Here is a 21,772-nt window from a genome sequence, read left to right as displayed (position 1 = left end):
CTACAGAAGAATGAGAAATTAGATGGACATTAATAAACAAATTTAGCTCTCTTTCCCTGTTTTTGTAAGTGCACTCATTAAAATAATTTGATGGAATGTAATATCTGATTTCTCAAGAGAATAGATCTGTTGTTCCCAACCCTGTGAAGTGTTGATGCTGGGATGTTTTCCACCTCACTAACCTAACCTATTGGTAGACATTTTTTTCCTGTGCTGTCCATTTTATCATAAATAACATCAAGAGTTTTTGCAACACATTATGGGATGTATCTCCTTTGAGCTGAAAAGATGGGAGAAAAACTCATGTCTATGTGTACTTGAATATAAACTGATGAAAAAGTAAAACATGGCAAAAATGCTTCCCATCTTCACCCACAAATAACTGACTGCCTGAAACACCTTAAAGCAAGGGTCCCCAAACTTGGCAGCTTTAAGACCTGTGGACTTTAACACCCAGAATCCACAAGTCTTAAAGTTGCCCAGTTTGAAGACCTCTGCCTTAAAGTGACCTCACTGTTCCCCAGCATTATGTGACATTTGTATAATCAGCCAGAGCCACTTATTTTCCTGACAAACATCTGTGCTACTTCATGTTCAAAGTATCTTTTGGAGTCTGAACCTGAAATGCTGAGCAGTCATACTTGTTAATGTATTACATATTATTATTTAATATTCTATGTATATATAACTACAGTGGTACCTCTACTTAAGAACGCCTCTACTTAAGAACTTTTCTAGATAAGAACCGGGTGTTCAAGATTTTTTTGCCTCTACTTAAGAACCATTTTCTACTTAAGATTCCAAGCCTGGAAAAATTTCCCAGGAAATTTGAGAGCAGCACGAAGGCCCGGCCAGTTTCCTGCCATTCCCCCTTTAATCCCAGCCATCTGGGCTACCAGAGCAGCCTTTTGGTGGCACTTAAGGAGGCTTTGGCAGTCCAAAGCGAACGAAGCATTTTCCTTTCTCTGGGCGCTTGGACCTCTGCCAGCTCCAGAGAAAAGAAGCGTTCCCATCGCACTGGGTAGCCGAGTAGTCACCACAGCGAAAGAAAGGCGCCGACTACAAAGCGAGTGAGCGAGAGGAGAGGGAAGTCCTTCAGCATAGGAAGGAAGAGGCAGCAGGTAGCAACAGCAGCAGCCAGTGTATGGGAGGCAGCCTCGCGCCGGGTGTATTGGAGGTGCATGCTCCTCCTTGCCGCCTCAGAGTCCCTCTTGTTTTTTAAGCCTTAAAGTTTTGGATTTTTTTGATTCCCCTCACCTCACCTTCTTCCTTTGGCAGCGACTCTCCTCCCCCTCTTCTTCCTCCTCCTCCTCCCACCCAAATTCCAAGCTTTTATTTCTTTCCTAATCGGTTTGCATGCATTATTTGCTTTTACATTGATTCTTATGGGAAAAATTGCTTCTACTTAAGAACGTTTCTACTTAAGAACCTGGTCAGAGAATGAATTAAGTTCTTAAGTAGAGGTACCACTGTATATTAATACCATATAAAAGACTATTAAAGAAAGAAAATATGAAGCACTATGAATTAAGATCTGGCATGTATCCAATTAACTGTCATGACACATCATGTCAAATTAATTAGCTTATTAATCAGAAAGTCATAAGATCCTTTGTGAAACGGAAATCTAAATATATTACATCTATAGCATTACAATAACTAACTAACAAAAAATAGAGGTTAGCTCAGCGGTGGGCTATGAGCTAGAACGCTAAATTGCGCTTACTGCCGCGGCTTGTAAGTTCTGGCGGGGGCCAGCGCGATTTTGCTTCCGCACCTGTGGAGGTAGCAAAATTGCACACGGAGCTGCAGGTGTGCCTGTGTATGTGCGGAAGCAAAAAAAACTTACCGAAACACAGACGCACCTGTAGCTCCGTGCGCGATTTTGCTACCTCCACAGGTGCGGAAGCAAAATTGTGCTGGCCCCGCAAGCACATACGAGATGCGGCGGTGAGAGCAATTTAGCGTTCCAGCTCGTAGCCCACCACTGGGTTAGCAGTCTGGTTTTTAATGCCTGTTACATAGTTTCTTGGATTTTCCTTTCAAGATACAGATATTTATCTTTTCCTAGTCCCCTGATACTGTTATCCAGAATTACTCAAAAAATCACATATATAAATGTTTGGCAAGTTTCTTACTCCCTCTCAATTAATAAATCAGTTAATTACTGGTAAGGCCTGGAAATTTAAACCCAAAGGAAATAGGTCCTGGCCTTTAATCCTGTTTTTTACAATTGCGTAAACTCTTCTAGAAAAAAAGCAAGAGGAGAAATTGAGCAGTTTCACCTTTCTTTCTTTTAGCATTTTGCCATTTTCACTAAGCAGTAGGTATACTGCTCATTTCTCCTCCTCTTCCATAAAATTTTGAAAACGAAGATATTTTGACTGCTTTTCCCCTCCTTTGTTGAACTCAACTGATTTTGCATTCTGTTTTTTCTAGCGCTTTCTTTATAATTCTGTCATCTTCCACCTTCTCCATGTAACTCATTTATTTCCATATTAGTGCTACATTATATATGTAGCACTAATACGCATATACATACATACATACATATGTATGTATGTATGTATCACACATGTATATATATATATATACACATATATAGGTTTTTCTGTCAAGTCATATATGCATACATATATGCATACATATACTGCTCAAAAAAATAAAGGGAACACTCAAATAACACATCCTAGATGAATGTTCTCACTGAATACTTTGTTCTGTACAAAATTAAATGTGCACAACAGCATGTGAAATTGATTGTCAATCAGTGTTCCTTCTTAGTGGACACTTTGATTTCACAGAAGTTTGATTTACTTAGAGTTATATTGTGTTGTTTAAGTGTTCCCTTTATTTTTTGAGCTTAGTTTTGTTTGTTTGTTTGTTTGTTTGTTTGTTTGTTTGTTTGATTTCTATGCCACCCCTCTCCGTACACAAATATCAATCGTACACACTCAGACTAAACCCACACATAACATTCATTGGCCAGGGGGCCAAAAATCGAATTGCCCCAAGCCTGGTGACATAAATGAGTCTTAAGACTCTTAAAGGCGAGGTAACTGGGGGCAGTATGAATCTCTGGGGAGAGCTGATTCCAGAGGGCCGGGGCCCCCACAGAGAAGGCTCTTCCCCTTGGTTGATGGGACCTAGATAAGGCCAACTCTGTGGGACATAACCGATCGCTGACATTCATGCGGTAATAGGTAGTCCCGCAAGTAATCTGACCCGATGCCATGTAGGGCTTTATAGGTCATTACCAACACTTTGAATTGCGTCCGGAAACCAATCAGCAACCAATGCAGTCCACAGAGTGTTGGAGAGACATGGGCATGTCTTTAGCGGCTGCATTTTGCACAATTTGAAGTTTCCAAACACTCTTCAAAGGTAGCCCCGTCTAGAGAGCATTGCAGTAGTCGAATCTCGAGGTGATAAGGGCATAGGCGACTGTGAGTAGAGACTCCCTGTCCAAGTAGGGCCGCAACTGGTATACCAGGCAAACCTGGAAAAATGCTCCCCTTGCCACAGCCAACAGATGATGTCCCCAGGTCAGCTGTGGATCGAGGAGGATGCCCAAGTTGCGGACTCTCTGAGGGGGTCAAAAGTCCCCTCCCCCCCAAGGTAAAGGAAGGACAGATGGAAGTGTCCTTGGGAGGCAGAACCCACAGTCACTCCGTCTTGTCAGGGTTGAGTCTGAGCCTGTCATTGGTTTTATCCGTATTTCCTCCTCCCTCTCCTCTTCCCCCCACTGGAATTGGGCTTCTTAAGACCTTCTTGTTCAAATTATATTTGGCTTCAGGGTTTTTTTTAATGTGAACATTCACGTATTATTTAAACAATATTCTGTAACGTTCATGCAACTTTCCCTCAATTATTCGTCGTTCCCTAAGGAATAAAATGCAGTTAAGCTTGAATTATGTAGAAGAAAGTTATAAGACATGTCAGGAATTGAAACAGTGGGCAGCCTATAAATTTGAATTTTCTAGAAGGTTTGTGTATGACAGATCTTCCTTCTAATATTTATCACGGTAATAAAAATTACCCATCACTATTGCTTCATGTCTCCTTGAAAGATTTAGTTTGGAAAGCATCCTTCACCCAGGTTGTATAAGCAATAGTCAATAACAACAACATGTAGTTTGTACAATAAAGTACATGTACAATAATTTATACATTTTTGAAAGTTCATTCCCTGATTCTTTTGGGAAACACATATTTTAATGCACAGAGTAATTTCACCTCCCTTTCCATTGCTTTCGTTCTTTTAAACAGCTGTATCTGCCAACTGTGATGTTCCACAAGCGCTTTTATTGCTATGAAATCATATTTACTTTCCTGTACACAAGAGTTCAAGCTCATCCTGCTTACTTTTTGTATTCTGAATGTACAGAAAACAAAGGTGTGAAGCTTGAGAGCCAATGTTATTCCTGATTACATATTTTAAAAAACCACATATCCACTTTCCTCTATAGAGTGCAAGGCTTTATCTAAGTTCCTTCCATCACTATTTTCTTTTTCAGAACACAACAGAATTCAGTTTAATGCCCTCTTGATTAAGCCAAATATATTTTTATCAGTCCTGTGAAATGCAACTCATTTTGTGCCAGCAGTCCACCAGGTGTCAGGCACAAGGAACCATAAGCAGAACATGAAATGATGGAAAGTTATCCCTTTATGTTTGCAATGTTCATTTACAAAAATCTTGCCAGGCTGACTGCTTTCTCTTGGGAATAGTCAGACAAGGCTTCAGAGTAAAGCCAGCCATGTTGGTGCTTTCTGCAATGTACCAACTCTAAGCTCAATGCCCTCTTCATACCTCCCCACTCTAGCTCGAGATTCCACCACATCAGTGTATCTTCTGATCACAATCCTGAAGTCAATTATCTTCCACTAACATCATTTGAATAGTTTTAGTCTTTTTCCTGCACCATACTTCTGTTGTTTCCCAATTCTCTTCTATGGCCCAGCAAGTTGAATAGGAACAATAATTGAACTTTCTAGTTGAGTATTCTTCATAGATCATCTATATTTACAGTGATAATACTATATCTGTTCTGGCAGTATCACTGATATCACATCGGTTACTTAGAACTGATAATTGATAGTAGATGTTATATTTCTATAAATTATTTTGTTATATTCCTAACCCATGTTTTTGGCATGAGTTATCAGACATATTTGTTCCATAGCTCTTCTCATCTTCTTATAGAATACCACTGCATTTTCTCTGTCTTTCAGGGATACATTAGCCAGGCGCATCTTCAGCTAAGCCCATTTTTCTTTCTCTCCCTGAAGAGCTTGTTTCTTCTTTAAGGGGCTCAGAGCTGTTCTGGTTTCCAGCAGTACAGAATATTTACTAAATTATTTGTTTCTGGTTGTCGCCTTTATTAACTGAGCTGGTTTGATTCTTGTTCAGACAATATGTAGAGTTATTACCCTTATCAACCTATGTTGCAATACCTCCACTGTTTGAGCTAGTAAACCTCCAACCTCTCCTATGAGGTTGTGTGGCCATTCACTGCACCAGTCCTCCAACTTTTTTTTTTCCAGATTCCAGTTACTAACTTTCTAAGTTGCAGTTATTCAAATAAGTAATTTCTGGCATCTGGAAATAAGACTCTGGAAAGAGTACAGAGAAGAGCAACAAAGATAATTAGAAGTCTAGAAGAGCAGGGGTAGGTTCCTCTCACCTGCCTACTGGTGTGCTGTGCGTGCATCCTGACGATTTGGGCGCTGTCGAGCACGCCCCCTCGTGCAATTTTGCTTCTGCGCAATCACAGGAAGCAAAAAAGTGCTGGAATCTCACAGGGGGATGCTCGTGCACATGCAACTCTGGTGATTTTTTACTTCCACTCATGCATAATAATGCACACGTGAGCGTCCCCTCACGAGATTTTGCTTCTGTGCAGGCACAGGAAGCAAATTAAAGCCAAATATTCCCAAAAAAATATGGTGCCGTGCGACGGACCGGTAAAGACAACACCAGAGCCGTCACGTGCAAACCACACAATCTGCAGGGTATTACAGGAACGGAGCTCCAGGGCATACAGGTGGGAACCGACCACTGGACTGGAGGCTAAAACATAAAAAATGGTTACACGAATTGGGGATGTCTAGTCTAGTGAAAGGTAGGACGTGGAGCGATATGATAGTCGTCTTTTCAATATTTAAGGGGCTGCCATAAAGAAGTGGGGGCAGTCTATTCTCCAAAGCAACTAAAGGCAAGACATAAAGTAAGTGTTGGAAACTAACCAAGGAAAGAAGCAATCCAGATCTAAAGAGAAATTTATTGACCATGAGAACAGTAAACCAGTGGAATGGCTTGCCTTCAGAAGTTCTGGGTGCTCCATCACTGGAAGCTTTTAAGAAGAAACTAGACAGCCATTTGTCTGAAATGGTATAAGGTCTCCTGTTTGTGCAGGTATTGGACCAGAAAACCTCCAACTCTGTTAAGTACATTGGAAGGTTGGTTTCAGGCAAAAATGAACACAGTGCAAACACTACTAGTCATGATTATAGAATCATATCCATTAATCTTTGGAGCCTTTTTGAATTCCTATCACTAACAGGAGGACAGTTAAATATTGTTGTCTGTCCAGGCTCCCAGGATAGCCAATTACACACTGAATCTGGGAGTGGAGAGAAAGACTTAATGATCTTATCTTGAACTTCTTTGTACTGCCAAATCCCCACTGAACCACCCTGGGATCAGTTTTCACCTGACTCTAAAAAGAGAGGAAAGGAATTTGTTTTCTCCCTAGTTTAACAGAACTGAAAAGCACCTGAATGTTTTTCTCTTCTCCCGTTCTGGTTTTATTTCTGAATAACAGGCATTTTCCTTCTTTGCTATGCACTATAGTTTTTTCCCCCTGCAGTTTTCAGTGTTGTACTAATTATTTCACCAGAAGTTAGCTTCAGAAGATTTTGATTGCATCAAAATGAAAGGCAAAAATAGAAAGGCAAATATTAAATAGAAGGGCACAGTTTCTATGCTTATGTTTCTTTGCATATCTTTTCTTTCCTAATCTCAAATATGCTATTATAATGAACTGGGAAATTCTTGTATCAAATGTCACTTCAATTAAGTTATAATTGGAAAAATCTTTCAGTATCATCCTTTATCTTCATCATAACACTTAAGAATACAGTATGTATTTTGTTTATATCTCACCTTTTGATAGACAAATCGAAGTGGCTAACATAGCAATAGCAATAACACTTAAGACTTATATACAGCTTCATAATGCTTTACAGCACTCTCTTAAAAGTCAGCATATTTCCTCCAACAAACTGGGTCCTCATTTTACCAACCTTGGAAGGATGGAAGGCTAAGTCAACCTTGAGCCAGTGGACAGAGTCATCCTGCAATACTGCATTCTAACCACTAAACCACCTTGGACTCCTAATACCTAATATTTCCCACTCAAATATCCTCCACAACCACAACCTTTTCAGTTGAATTTGACTGAGAGAGAGTGACTGACCCAAAGTCACCCAGCTGACTTTCATGCCTAATGTGGGACTAGAACTCACCTCCTTGTTTGTAGTCTGGGGCCTTAACTACTTCACTAAACTGGCTATTATGACAATAAAACTGAAGAATGGATTTTGAATTCCAACAGAGAGGCAGCTGCCATGTAAACACCCCAGATTTTTAACAACCGTCGATTAGAAAGACAGTCTGGATGATGAATGTGACAGTGTTTGGTGATGATAAAAGAGAAGAGAAAGAACTGGAAAAGATAACAAAATACAAAAACCTGCAAATAGAAATAGAACATCTGTGACAAAAGAAAGCAAATGTACCAATAGTCATAGGTGCCTTGGGTGCAATTCCAAAACAGCTGGGATTCCGCTTGAACACCATTGGCATTGATAAATTCACCATCAGTCAATTGCAAAAGACAGCTTTACATGAAACAGCTTATATTCTGTGATGATATTTGTAACACCTTAAACTTTAACATCTGCCTATTATAGTCCTTGGGAAGGAATTGACATGTAGACAAAAATGGCAAATCCAGTCTGAACATCTGATTGATTGCAATGAACCATAAGAAGAAGATATTGACCATATGTTACCGGATGATTTTTTTTAATGAAAAGCGTTTGGGTATGGTATTATTATTGTTTTATTATTTATTAGATTTGTATGCCACCCCTCTCCAAAGACATATAGTGTGCTAAAATATTGCAAAAGAGTACTATGAAATTAAGTACTATGAAACTAAGACGACCCCCACTCCCACCTGCCATAATCCCACATCGCCTTCTTTTTCTCTCCCTGCCCCCCTTCTTTTAAGAGACTAACCTTAAAAGAAAAAAAAAGCTTTGCTGCTGAGCTGAGAAAGCTGTAGCTGGGAACGATGTTGCTGCAGAGTTAAAACAATGAAAAAAATGTCCTTCCCCTGTTCCTACCATCTCTTTTTCTCCCCATCAGTTTCTTTTAGCTTTGGCTCTGGTGCCAAAAATCTCTGAGACTGCATTCTACCACAAGGATCCCACAAGGTTGGTCTTCTTCTGGTCCCATCAGCTAAACAGTGTCAGCTGGCGGGTTCACGGGGAGAGCCTTCTCTGTGGTTGCCCCGACTCTCTGGAATCAGTTATCCCCTGAGATCTGCACTGCCCCCACCTTATTGGTCTTCTGGAAAACTGTAAACACCTGGCTTTTCCGAGAGGCCTGGGCCCCTTGACCTCGGGGGGGGGGGGATGTCTAGCAAAGTCGGCCCATGAAGGTATGGATGGCTGCAATTACGTTATTTTAAACAGAAATGTTCTTTTTGTTGTGAGCTGATCTGAGTCCCTAGAGTATTGGATGGCATAGAAATATAAACAAATAAAATAAAATAATAAAATAAATAAAATAGAAAATTCTGCTTTGTTTATGAAGACCCCCTCCTTTTTTTATGCCCAGCTAGAGAAAGACAGGAGGGCTGCTGTTACCCCATCAGTCTCAGCACAGCATCTGCACTCTCTCACACACATACACACAACCTGGTCTGGGACGAACTGATCCGGTAAGTAGCAGAAGAGAAGAAGAAAGAAGGTGGTGCATCCATGGGACCTGAGGCAGAGGCAGCAGCAGTCACCCAATAGCCCTGTGGAAGTTGAGCGCTCTCTCTTCCCCTTTCATTCTCTCTCTCTCTCTTCCCCCTCTCCCATTTTCTTTCTTCCTCTCTTTCTATTCTGTCATGTAGATGAGACTGCAGAATGCTTTGTCTGGGAGGGTCAATTTAGGTCTGATACACCTAGTGAGGCAATGGAGAGAGGACCACCCAGCTGTCCCCTTTTCTCTCTCACGGTGCAGGCTGTGCGGGATGGCAATGAATGCAGGGGTGGGTTTTAAACAGGGGTGGGGGTTCTAACTTACCTCGCTGCTAGTTCGCTCCCTCCACTGCTTGGGCACGAACGCATGCACAGTTAAAAAAAAGTTTAAAAAACAAAGCTGGAAAAAAATGATGACCGCATGCAAAGTGCCAGAACAGCTTCTGCACATGCTCAAAAGGGGAAATTTTTTTTTTAAAGATGGCGGTGCCCACAGACCATCACCGACCATTCCTGTTTGGTGATGTTATTGTGATGCCACCAGCGGGTCACTACCAGTCCAAACCAAGAGGAGCCCACCCAATAGGGGCAAATTTAACTTGCAGCAAAGAACAATCTAAATTCTTATAATATGTTGTATTTGTCAATAACATTGATTAATCTGTCAAGCATCCTAACAATTCATTACAGTGTGATTAAAAAGAGGACATAATAGTCTTGCCAGCTTGAAGAAGGAATGGTAGGGAGGAAATGAAAAGAAGAGCATTTAACTTCTGAATATAGTTAGGCAAAGCAAAATATTCCTAATTATATTTTCTTGCCAGCTGCCTCATATTTAAAATGCTTAATTTTAAAGTTTTCAATTCGTGGCCATTATCTATTGTGCTTATGTTAGCAGTTGTCTCACTAAGTTCCAGTTTCTTTTGCATAGCGCTCTCTGAGTGAAATTTATCAATGCAGGAGGGAACATGGGGGTTGTTCTTCAGCAGGCTTATTCCAGATCTGATGCTCATTAGGGATGAGAGAAAATGGTTGGCGCAAGGTCACGCAGCTGGCTTCTGTACCCAATGCTGGACTTCAGCCTGAGTTTCTCTGCCCTTTTTCCAGCATTTTAACTTTTAAACTATTTGACCACAAAAGAGAATAGTTTTTCTCTTCTGTGTTGTGAAACAACATACTAAAGTACAAGCAATAAAACCATATTATAAAACAAATAAATTTCTGAAATTTGCTCTGGTTTTGAAAAAGATAGAATATAATATAGAATTCTTCATTGGCCAAGTGTGATTGGACACACAAGGAATTTGTCTTTGGTGCATATGCTCTCAGTGTACATAAAAGAAAAGAGACATTTGTCAAGAACCATGAGGTACAACACAATGATTATCATAGGGTACAAATAAGCAATCAGGAAACAATCAATATTAAAACAAATCGTAAGGATAAAAGCAACAAGTTACAGTCATACTCATAAGTGGGATGAGATGGGTGATAGGAACGATGAGAAAAACTAATAGTAATATTAGTAATGCAGCTTTAGTGAATAGTTTGATAGTGTTGAAGGAATTATTTATTTAGCAGAGTGATGGCGTTTGAGAAAAAACTGTTCTTGTGTCTAGTTGTCTTGGTGTGCAGCGCTCTACAGCCACGTTTTGAGGATAGGGGTTGAAACAATTTATGTCCAGGATGTGAGGGTCTGTAAATATTTTTACGGCCCTCTTTTTGACGTTTCAAAAACACCAGTAAAAAAATTAACAATTGGTCTGTACAGAGGAGAGCATCGGGATGGGAAGACTGATATAAAGGAATTTATTAATTAATGTTCAACTATCTCTAATCAGGATCTAACCTGGGTCAGTCACCAGGGCCAGAAATTTAGTCTTCCGAGCTTTCTGTCTTGTGCTGGAGTCTATCTTCAGGGAACTTCACTCTGCTAGAAGAAGCTGGGAAGACAAAACGTCTGATCCTAGTGACCGACCCAGACCGGATCCTGCAAAACTATCCTGGGACATGTACGGTATATTTGCCTTCCATGAGCAGAAGTTGTGAACTGAGGCTGACCCCCAGATCATGCACCAACTCTGTTGATCTCCAGAATTAGAGAATCAATCTTGTCGGAGTTGAATCCCCAATCTTTTCATCTCCACTAAGTCATCCCCACAGCCTCCAGAAACTAGCCAAGCACCTTTACAGCATTACTTCTTTCCAGCAGAGATCACAGCTGGATACTACTGCTATAATGATAAGTTAACCCTGTGTTATTACTTATGTTAATTCTAGATTAAAATAAAATCATCTTAGAGGAAAAATCAGTTGGGCATGTTAATAAATTCCTCCTTCACATAAATATATTTAATTTCAAGAGAGGAACCTCCTGGAAAAAATACTGTTTTTAACAATTTAGAATAACACTACTGTTTGAAAACAATCAGGACTTTTTCATGTGCCATACACCAAGCGCTAGACAATATCCACTTGTCCAGGAGGGAACAGAAGTTTGTCTGTTGCAAGAATACATTTACTCATTTTGAAAGGAGAGAGTTGAGACACACTGTGCCAGTACATTCTGGTAGAGAAACCCTTCTCAAGTTTTTTTTAAAAAACTGAAACTTTATGGAAGTTTCCTGGCTTAGCTTGTCAGAAAACTTTTGGTATATATTTTGAAACATGCACAAAATTTGGAACATAGTTGTCTGGAATAAAAATGTTATTGTAAGAATTCTTTAAATATGTTGTGGACATTTTCCTCACAAAAGCTTAAATGTTTATAGAGGAAGGGGAAGAATTAAAGAAAACAAGGAAATGTGTATTTGCAAGATAAGAATTATGACAACTCTTTAGTACAAATGTTTGAGAAGTAGGCAACAGCATCGTAATACAGGCTATTTATTCCTTCAACTGTGTCTTATTCCTGCATTCAGGACACTCCTGAAATAAGATAATTGCTTTACATTTAAAAAAAACACCAAGAAAAAGACAGCACCAAAACATAATTTTATGAAATTCAGGAAATAGAAAACTAATCTCAAAGAAACAAGAGGCATTCAAACTAAATAATTTGTGATTTCTACTTTTACTGTGTATCCCAACCAAAAATAATAACAAATCCAAAAGATTTTCAAATCAACTGTTTTTGTATGTGCAGTGCTAAAGATCAATGACTCGCTTTCTGCATATCAACTTAATCGATTTTATCAGTTACCAAATGTCAAAAAAGATACCAGATAATTTACCAGAGGCTAGGAGGAAAAGAGAGATTTTAACCATACTATCTACTAACATAATGAGTTCAAGTAAAACTGTCAGTTTAAGAGTTTCTCTAAAGATACCACTTTTCCAGTTGATAAGATTTTTTTAGAAGAAAACCTTTTGAAAAAGCAACTAATTGAGATAAAATGCTGCACTATTTTGAGAAGGGTTTAATAAATTATCCTAACAATTTTCCATACGCCATAAAATTGACTTATTCTCCAAGAGTTGTCCTTGCAATACCTCTTTTTTTTAACCTTGCAAATACAGGCTAGATACTACATACAGCTCCTTCTCTTTTTTTCCACCTGAGTCATTGATTTATCTTCTCTGATTGCTTAAAGAGAAAACTTTCTCCCACTGTTAAGTATTTACCTTGTCTATTTCTCTCCAAAACAATCTTACATATTCTTATAGCCCAGGATTATCAAAGTTGGCCGTCGGCTGGATGCATCATGGACTGGCCATGCCCATGCTCGGTTTAGTGAAGGTGGGAAAAGTCACGATACATCATGTGACACCACCACGATGACGCATGTTTGACACCCCTGCTATAGCCCCTCATCAGTTTTGTGTGTCACAAAACTGTTCTATTAGAAATGGTGTGTGTGTGTGTGTCTATAAGTATGTATGTGTGTGTGTATGCGTATTTTTATTTAATTATTTATGTGTACGTGTGTATGTTTATTTATTTATTTATGGAAAGAAAAAGATACCTGCTATTACATACAACATATATAATTGGCATCATTTATCATGTATTTTATATTAGGAGACATGCACCCAAACGCTCACAAGAAGCAGACACGCTCATTTAGAGCTTTGTATTTCAAAAGGAGAAAAAACACTGTGTGAAAATTCAGAGCACACAGATGGTCCGAAGGCGTAGGTAGATAAAGTGCCAACTTAACAAACCTTGGCTTAAAATCATATAATGTGGGAAGCTCTATGTCTAACTCCTGCTTAAAAAGTATCTCAAGAGACAATTTCCAAGATACTGTAATGATATTCAAGGTGCAGTCATATTTACAACATTTATTAAAAGGCAACACCTTTCAGGAACAACAGCTCACTTTTAAAAAACATATGTATATGCATTTAATAAAATGTGTTACTGTAACAAGATGCTATCTGATACTTCTTATTGTGGACTACTAATAGACCAACATGGCTTTCCTCCTACAATGTCAATCTTAGCAATGGGTGTTCATAATCTTTACATTGATAATTCATAGAACGTAAATCAAATGTGTTTACATTGCACAGATTGATATATCCTTATTCATTCACAATTGTAAGTGTCTTAGAAAGAAGCATAGAATCTCACCTGTACAGAAAGAGAGGGCACTGAGGGAGACAAATATGTAGATTAGAGGAAGATGGCCCAGACACTTGGCACATTTTCTACAGATAAGTACCAGTGGATTCAAAAAGCTGATGCTGAAACTGCTTTCCAAACTCTTCCCCATGGCCTTGGCAGACACACACAGCACTCTCTAAATATAAAAGACATACAATTTCCTTTTAAATATTCTGATCACCAATTACAATCATTTTTGGAAAACAATTATATTGTTTGCATTGAGACAATGAATACATACACCAAGCATATAAAACAGTTTCTACTATTTGTCATTAAGTTCTAAGATTTGCTCCTGAATTTATCTTTAAAAATCCCGTACAGCTGTCTTAACTGGTACATAGTTTAGAAGTTAATGGCAGGGTTCTCTATGGCCACATGATGATTTATAAAATCAGTTAATATTGAAACATAAAACAAATACATGAAAGGAAAACTACATGTGGCAAATTCTAATTTTTTTCAAAGTACATGTAGTTGCGTACAATTCTAAAGGCTGCCTGCTTGACATTTGTTTACTGATGGCCAGCTGTGTTCACATATCAAAATACTCAGTACTGAAACCAACCCACATTTGGAAACAGTAGCATATTATGAAATTATGCAATGCAAGCAAAGCAAACTCAAAGCAAAGCATGCAAATTCAATGGCTTTTAAATGGAGCCTTTAGCCACTGTTTAAAAGTTAAAAGCATCTGTGTAGAGATTTCTTGTTCCACCTATGCTTCAACAAATGTGGTCCATCTGCTAAACAGGTGGAACTAAATGTTACCACTTGCTTAGTGGTACTTCCTAGCACCAGCCAAAAAACAAGATAGAAATTGGAGCAAGGGACCAGTTGAATTGCAAGGAAAAAGTAATGTTAGCCAAATAAAACCTGAGCTTTCTTTCTACTAGAAAAATGAGAAACTGAAGGTTAAATAAAGTCGCAGCCCTTCACTTGTGGATACAGGTAGTCCTCAACATACGACCACAACTGAGTTCAGCATTATGTTGCTAAGTGAGAAATTCAGTGAGTTTTGCCCCATTTTACGATTTTTCTTGCAACATTTGTTAAATGAATCACTGCAGTTGTTTAAATCATGGTTGTTAAGTGAATCTGGCTCCTCGTTGAATTTGCTTGCAAAAGATCACAAAAGTTTCTCACTTGGCCCCCGAAGACACGGCATAAATATTAACCAGTTGTCAAGCATCCAGTTGTAAATGATGTGACCAGAGAGATGGTGCAATGGTCATAAGTGTAAAAAATGGTCATGTCACTTTTTATTGTTGTAACTTCGAACGGTCACTGTGAACTGTTGTAAGTCAGAGACTACCTGTTCTGAATAAATTGTACTGCTTTCAGGCATGTTCCTTTTATTAAATTTAAATGGAATTCTGCTTAGCTTGCACCTATATTTATCTTAAACTTACTTTGGACATTTATATCTTGCCTTTTCTATGTATTCCTTACAAGGGATCTGAAGAACAGAAATAATAATTCTATCAAGAATGATTCAACCTTAATTTTAAAGTCTCAAATAATTTCCTTAGTCTTATGCCTATACAAAAAAATAATTACAGCTAGTCCTCAACTTACAACAGTTCATTTAGTGACCGTTCAAATTTACAATGGCATTGAAAATTGTAACTTATGATCATTTGATCATTTTTTGCGACCTTCTGACAAGCAAAGTAAATGGGGAAACTAGATTCATTAACTGGGTTACTAATTTAACAATTGCAGTTATTCAATTAACAATGGTGGCAAGAAAAGTCATAAAATGGGACAAAACTAACAAATGTTTCACTTAGTGGAAATTTGAGGCTGAATTTTGGTTGTAAATCAAGGACTACCTATCCTGAAAAAACGTACAGCAAATAGAATTAATACCTAAGAAGCAGTAAACAATCAAGGAACTACCAACTTAATCAAGTAGCAAACTGCCCCACCAAGGAACTACCAAGGAAAAAAACAACACCCTCACTAACACTGTAAATAAATAGAGAGCAAATCCCACTCCCTTCTAGCACTGAGGATATTAGCTAGTACAGTAGTTGGGTAACAAAAATGAAAACATGTAAAGGAAAATACCCAAGCTCAAAGTTGAACTCCATAATGCAACCATGAGCTATATATATATTCTACTCTATTGGTAAAATAACCACAGTACAGTTCATGGGTTACAAAACTGTATACTCTGGTGACAAGATATAATATAGTTGAAGAGAATATGCCCCTCCACCTTTTCTTCTACTACAAAGGCTTGCACTGTCTGTTAGGGTCACTAGCAAAACTGTTGTATTTAGTTGCTGGAACAGAAAACCTGATGAAAATTGAAATTTTGGCTCTTTCCCAAAACAAAGCAAATTTTATAACTTGGTTATTGTAGATCGCCATGGAAAATGAACTGTGGAAAGAAAAACAAGGCAAAATTATAATAAGAGGCAGCTACAATCTTAGGGAACTTCATTACTGCATTTGAACTGCCTCACTGGTAAATTTTGCTGGTTCCAGAATCTACTAGCAATTTAGCTCTGGATATTGTTAAATCAATTTAAATACTGAAAAATTATAAAATACCCCTTTCTTTCCTATACAGAATAATGTACAGTATTGTGAAAGACAACAAGCACTGGATTAGATTGGTATTATTCTAGGGGGGGGGGCACACATAAATTTGTTTCTGATGACTTGGATAGCCTGTTCATCACATTATTGGATTACATAAGGGATCGGCCATGCCAGAATCAGTGCAAAGCTGCAGTGGCTGTACATGAACAGAAAGTTCACCTGAAAAGCTCCTGAAATACTACAGAGGATTCTAGGGTACATTTTCAGCTTGCATTAGGAGTCAACAATGCTGGAAGACATATGACAGCCTGAACTCCCATGTATGACAGGTAGTCATTAAATTTTGACAGTGAGCTGTCTAGTTTACGTATATCATAACATTACTGAATTCATCTATGCCTTGCATCCAATTTTATGTTTTGCTCTAGGATGACTAACAGAATTAGGTTACTGCTACTATGCATTAAAACACCTTGAGATCATAGGAAGAGATCATAGTTCAGTCTGTCTTATTTACGTGGCACAATGAATATAGCTTTGTTGCAAAACCAGATATTCCTCTCGTATATACTTGGGTTACATTAAAAAGGCAAAATTTAGGTATTAGTTGCTATCATATATCTAAACCTTTACTGACTAGAAACTTTAACTCCAGCTGTTTTTAAAATCTTTATTACTAATGACACAGCAGTAATAAAAATATTGGCTGGTATAAAAAAGCAGTTGTTTGCTTCTTGTAATTAAAGAGTTACAGCATTTATTTATTTGTTTGTTTGTTTGTTTGATTGATTGATTGATTTTTATGCTGTCCTTCTCCTTAGACTCAGGGCGGCTTACAACATATTAGCAATAGCCCTTTTTAACAGAGCCAGCATGAATTAAAGATATATAGATGATAAAACTGCAAAAGAACTCTTGGAGGATTTTTTATTATTTATTTAATATTTGCTGCTGGATGTTTTTAAGTATGGGCCATATTCTAAATTATTCAGTACATTTAATGTATGAAAACTTAACTGTTAAGTTTTATTAAAATAATAGCATTTGGGATCTCTCAGTCATGCTGATTTTTTTTTAGTCACTTCGCCCTACTCTACATTGCTGATGAAAAGCACAGCAAAAAGAAGTTGTTACTAGAATTAAAGTGAGGAGAGAATCACTGAGACCTTTTAATAAATAAGAAACAAACATGATGCTAAGTGTATTTTACATACCGTATTCAATGCAGGGCGTTAAAATTGCATATGCAACTACAGGTATAGCAATACAGTATTAGCTGAATATAATAATGACCTGTTTGTGAAACAAATGAATTAATGCATCACTGACCTACCAAGTATGAAACAAATACTTCAAGCAGTTTCCTATTACAATTTGCTATCCAAGTAATATTGGAATTGTCATTTATACTCACTGCTGATTCAAAGGAAATGTTAAATGTATCCATTGAGACATACTAGATATACAGCATTTCACAATGTAAAGGCATACTTTCATATATAGCATATGAATATGTTTATCAACATACCATATTTTTAATAAATGAAAAGGACTCCTTGTTATGCACAGTTTAAAAGCTTTCCTCAGTGTCTATGCAAATGGATGCATATTCATTATTCATCAATATACCATTGCTCATTTGACTCAATTTAGGTTCATTACTGTTTTAGCAGAACACTCTATTTCACAATTGTAAAGCTCTTAATACAGCAAATATAATTTACTGTTCAGTTACAAAAAATCCTTCCAACTGAACGCTTTTAGGGAAGCTTTTAACAATCTGAAATATTTAACCAAAACAAGACATTTATATCCAGCAAAATATCCTTATTTGAAAGGTTTCTCAGTCTTAAACAGCTAACAAAGTTAACATTTGAGGGATGCTACTTTGAAATTTCTGATATTCAAAGTTATTTTTCTCAGAATTTAAAATAAAAGGCTAACTTAAAATTAAAAAGTTCCTTTCTTCTCAAAGAAATAAAATCTTTTTTAAAAAAAATCTGATTTCTACAAAAGAGCTGGTCCTGTCTGTCACAAAATCTACTATTTGGGCCTCTATAAGCAACTTTTTGGGCAAGTTCTGATGGGATAAATGGAAAGTCCAGAAAAGCAATTCATTAAAAAAATCAAAATATAACCCCATTGAAAACTCTACTGCAACAGGAGTGGATAAATTTTTCCAATCAAAATAGTACTAGCTACCTCTGACAGACTGCTTGGACAAAAGCAAAGCAAAATCAACAATCTACAGATACATAGTCTCCTCTGATAGTTAGGGACCTATTTAGCTAAATAGGTTCCTGTCTATCAAAATGACAATGGACAGTATAAGAGTTATTTAGTTAAAAGAAAAAGTAGACTCAGATATTAAATCTGACAATTTTAATCCATAAAAATATGGTCTCTGTTTCCAGCCAAAATGTACCCTAGAATTTGTAAGGACATAGAACATTTCTGTCTTCCTATCAATATTCAGCAGTCTGCATTGGTTGCCGATCAGTTTCCGGTCACAATTCAAAGTGTTGGTTATGACCTATAAAGCCCTTCATGGCACCGGACCAGATTATCTCAGGGACCGCCTTCTGCTGCATGAATCCCAGCGACCAGTTAGGTCCCACAGAGTGGATCGTCTCCGGGTCCCGTCAACTAAGCAATGTCGCCTGGCGGGACCCAGGGGAAGAGCCTTCTCTGTGGCGGCCCCAGCCCTCTGGAACCAACTCCCCCCAGAGATTAGAACTGCCCCCACCCTCCTTGCCTTTCGTAAACAACTTAAAACCCACCTCTGCCGCCAGGCATGGGGGAACTGAGATCCTCTTTCCCCCTAGGCCTTTACAATTCTATGCATGGTATGTATGTATGTATGTTTGGTTTTTATATTAATTGATTTTTAATCATCAATACCAAATTACTATTGTACACTGTTTTATTGTCGCTGTTAACCGCCCCGAGTCTCTGGAGAGGGGCGGCATACAAATCCAATAAATAAATAAATAAATTATATTAATCCTCTCAAGATGAATGCAGTGCACGGAGCACCAGGTGGAGAGGTTGCATACGTATTAAAGAACAAGTTATATTGTTAGAAACAAGTTCACCTTTGACTGTTTATTTTAGCATTTATTCATTTGAGTTATATAGCCACTCATCTAAACTGCATGTGGCTGGATGCCTTACAATTAAAACAATTACAAGACAATACCATTGAGCATAAAAAGAACATACGAAAACCAATACAAATTAACAATAACCACAGCAAGGGCCTAAAAGCAATCTGCATCCAACATAACTACTATATGGGCTCCTCAAAACAAGGCTGTTCCTGTTTTTCCTAATTGTTATGCCAACAAGTCCATGTTCAATTCCTTCCACTTGAAAAAAAAAAAAACAAATTAAACTTCCCGTATTTTCACTTCAGTAAAAGACAAACACAACATGTGATATAGACATCAGTGTTTTGCAATAGTTCAGTTTTGCACAATAACTGTAATAGGCTGTAGGAGCTGTATTCTCTATAATACATTTGTTAAATATCTGAAGTAGCACCCAGGCTTATTGTTTAACTAAGAGCTATCTACTCTTCAGTGGCGACTATCCTATGTTTAATCAGAACCCAAACTCAATCTTCAGCATCTTTTTCAAAAGGGGTACTTAAGAGACAGGGAACCTGAAAACCTTGAAGAACAGATTAATCAATTTCTGGGTTTCCATAATGCTCTGATGTAGTGCAGGAAATTATGGTCTGGTGGCACATCTGTCTTTACTACCCATGACTATATTCTACTGTGTGTGTAACATATTTTTGCTGATACTGAAAAGGGAGACTAGTACAGCTCTATTTCAAACTATTTTGCTCTCATCAGCTAGCCATACCCTTACCGGGATTTGAACCTGGGAAGTCTGCCTGTAAGGCAGTAGCTTTAACCTCTAGGACACAGGCTCTCCTCCTGTCTCAGCTTCTATATATATTTCAGTTCAGACATCGCAGGTCAAGGGTCATCATCACCGCTTGCACATCCCTTTGTTTGGGAAACTCCAGGTAGGTTTATTTTTTTATACAAGTTATAAACCGCCTCACTCCAAAGTGTTATGAGTGGTGTAAAAAAATCAAGTTAGAGTATGGAAAGCAACAGAATAATATAAAGAATTGTAAACAGTATTCACTAACAGATAACAAAGGTGTGAGAAACATAATTTAAAACAAATATTTAATTGCCCCAGTCAATCCATGGCATCATACCTTATTCCTCTTTTACACCCCCGATTCTTAAAATGACCATTGTACTTGTATTGCAATATGATTTTATAGAAGGTTTAGTCAATCTCTGTGCTGTAGTTGCTCTACTAGCAGTAGCAATATCACTTAGATTTATATACCTCTTCACAGTGCCTTACAGCCCTCTCTAAGTGGTTTACAAAGAGTCAGGTTCTTGCCCCCAACAATCTGGGCCCTCATTTTACCCACCTTGGAAGGATGGAAGGCTGAGTCAACCCTGAGCCAGTGGTGAGATTTGAACCTGATGTGCAGCAAGCTAAACGTGACTCTGGTTGTTTTGTTGGTCAGTGACAGCAATAAATGACTGACAGCAAGTGGCCAAAGACCCTTACGAAAAAAAAACAGACCAGGTTTTAACTTTGCCGAGAGAGGGAGAGCAAAAAAGGGGGGGGGCTCTTGCTTTGGGGAAGCAGCTGTTCCAATGAGTGGGTCGGCCTGCCAGGACACGAGCTTCCGGCTGCCCTGGTCCCATCATCCACAACAGGCCGGTGAGGGAAGTAGGCAAGTTCCGTTGACAATCGGCCCTAGAGCTCGAGGTGGGGGGACCATGTGAACTTGGACCGTCTCCCTTAATCTCAACGGTTCCGGGGACCCTAAATCTCCACGGAGGCCCCCGGGAGCTGCCCTCATGAAGGGAGCCGACAAACCTGAAGGCGCCGAGGAAGCGCCGAGACAACCCAACCCGGCAGGCGCTACTTACCAGGGGAGCATGGCGGGGCCACGGTGAGGGGACAGGTGTTTCTTGGCTGACAGGTGAAAAAAAAAAGGCGGGGAGCGAGTTCCCTGAGGTAAAAATTCGTCAAGGCTGCGGCTTTGGCGCCGCCATGGCCGGGTGGTAGGCCTCAAAAGCTTCTTCAAGCCCCCCCCCTCCCCTCTCCAAGTTGTTGGTTTTTTTTAACAGCCCCTCCCTCCTCTAAATCCTCCAATTTCGGAGGCAGAGCCGCCGCAAAGCCTCACGCGCTCCGCCCCTCCGCTTCTTTTCCCTTCAGCCGGAAACGCAAAAAAAAAAGAAAAAAGAAAACCCCACGTACGCCTTAGCCGGCCCCTCCAACCAATCGGCGTTCTCGACCGTCAGGACGAGAGGAGGGGTTGGGTGGAGAAAAAGAAGAAGAAAAAAAGCCCTCCTCCCGCCGTTGCTGTGGTAACCCGAGCGCCTTTCTTCCCTCTCCTCTCTCTCTCCTCCCCCGCCCTTCGTTTCCTCAAAAGGGAAAGCGGAAAGAGCCAGGAGTTGGGAGGGGTGGGGAAGGAGGCGCCAAAGAAGAGGGGAAACCCCCAGCCCGTTGCCTTTAGATAAC

The 21,772-nt window shown here is 38.9% G+C and overlaps 1 protein-coding gene across 2 annotated transcripts in view; it reads right to left on the bottom strand.

Annotated features, from left to right (window-relative positions):
- KIAA0319L (KIAA0319 like) overlaps positions 1 to 21,498 on the bottom strand; it is a 71,744-nt gene extending 50,246 nt beyond the window's left edge. The window contains exons 1-3 of one of the 2 annotated variants that reach the window (XM_070764431.1): positions 21,178 to 21,493; positions 20,667 to 20,804; positions 13,619 to 13,787 (exon numbers count right to left, since the gene is read on the bottom strand). In XM_070764431.1, coding sequence (XP_070620532.1) covers positions 13,619 to 13,760 — 142 coding nt within the window. In that variant the 5' untranslated portion in view covers positions 13,761 to 13,787; positions 20,667 to 20,804; positions 21,178 to 21,493. Of the gene's footprint in view, positions 1 to 13,618; positions 13,788 to 20,666; positions 20,805 to 21,177 lie in introns of both variants that reach the window. The other variant, XM_070764429.1, reaches the window with a different exon arrangement.
- Between the last annotated feature and the right edge of the window lie 274 nt (positions 21,499 to 21,772).

Source organism: Erythrolamprus reginae, chromosome 11 (assembly GCF_031021105.1).
Source record: "Erythrolamprus reginae isolate rEryReg1 chromosome 11, rEryReg1.hap1, whole genome shotgun sequence".
NCBI lineage: Eukaryota > Metazoa > Chordata > Lepidosauria > Squamata > Dipsadidae > Erythrolamprus > Erythrolamprus reginae.
The sequence above is the reverse complement of the archived record's forward strand: the minus strand, read 5'-3'. Positions and strand labels throughout refer to the sequence as shown.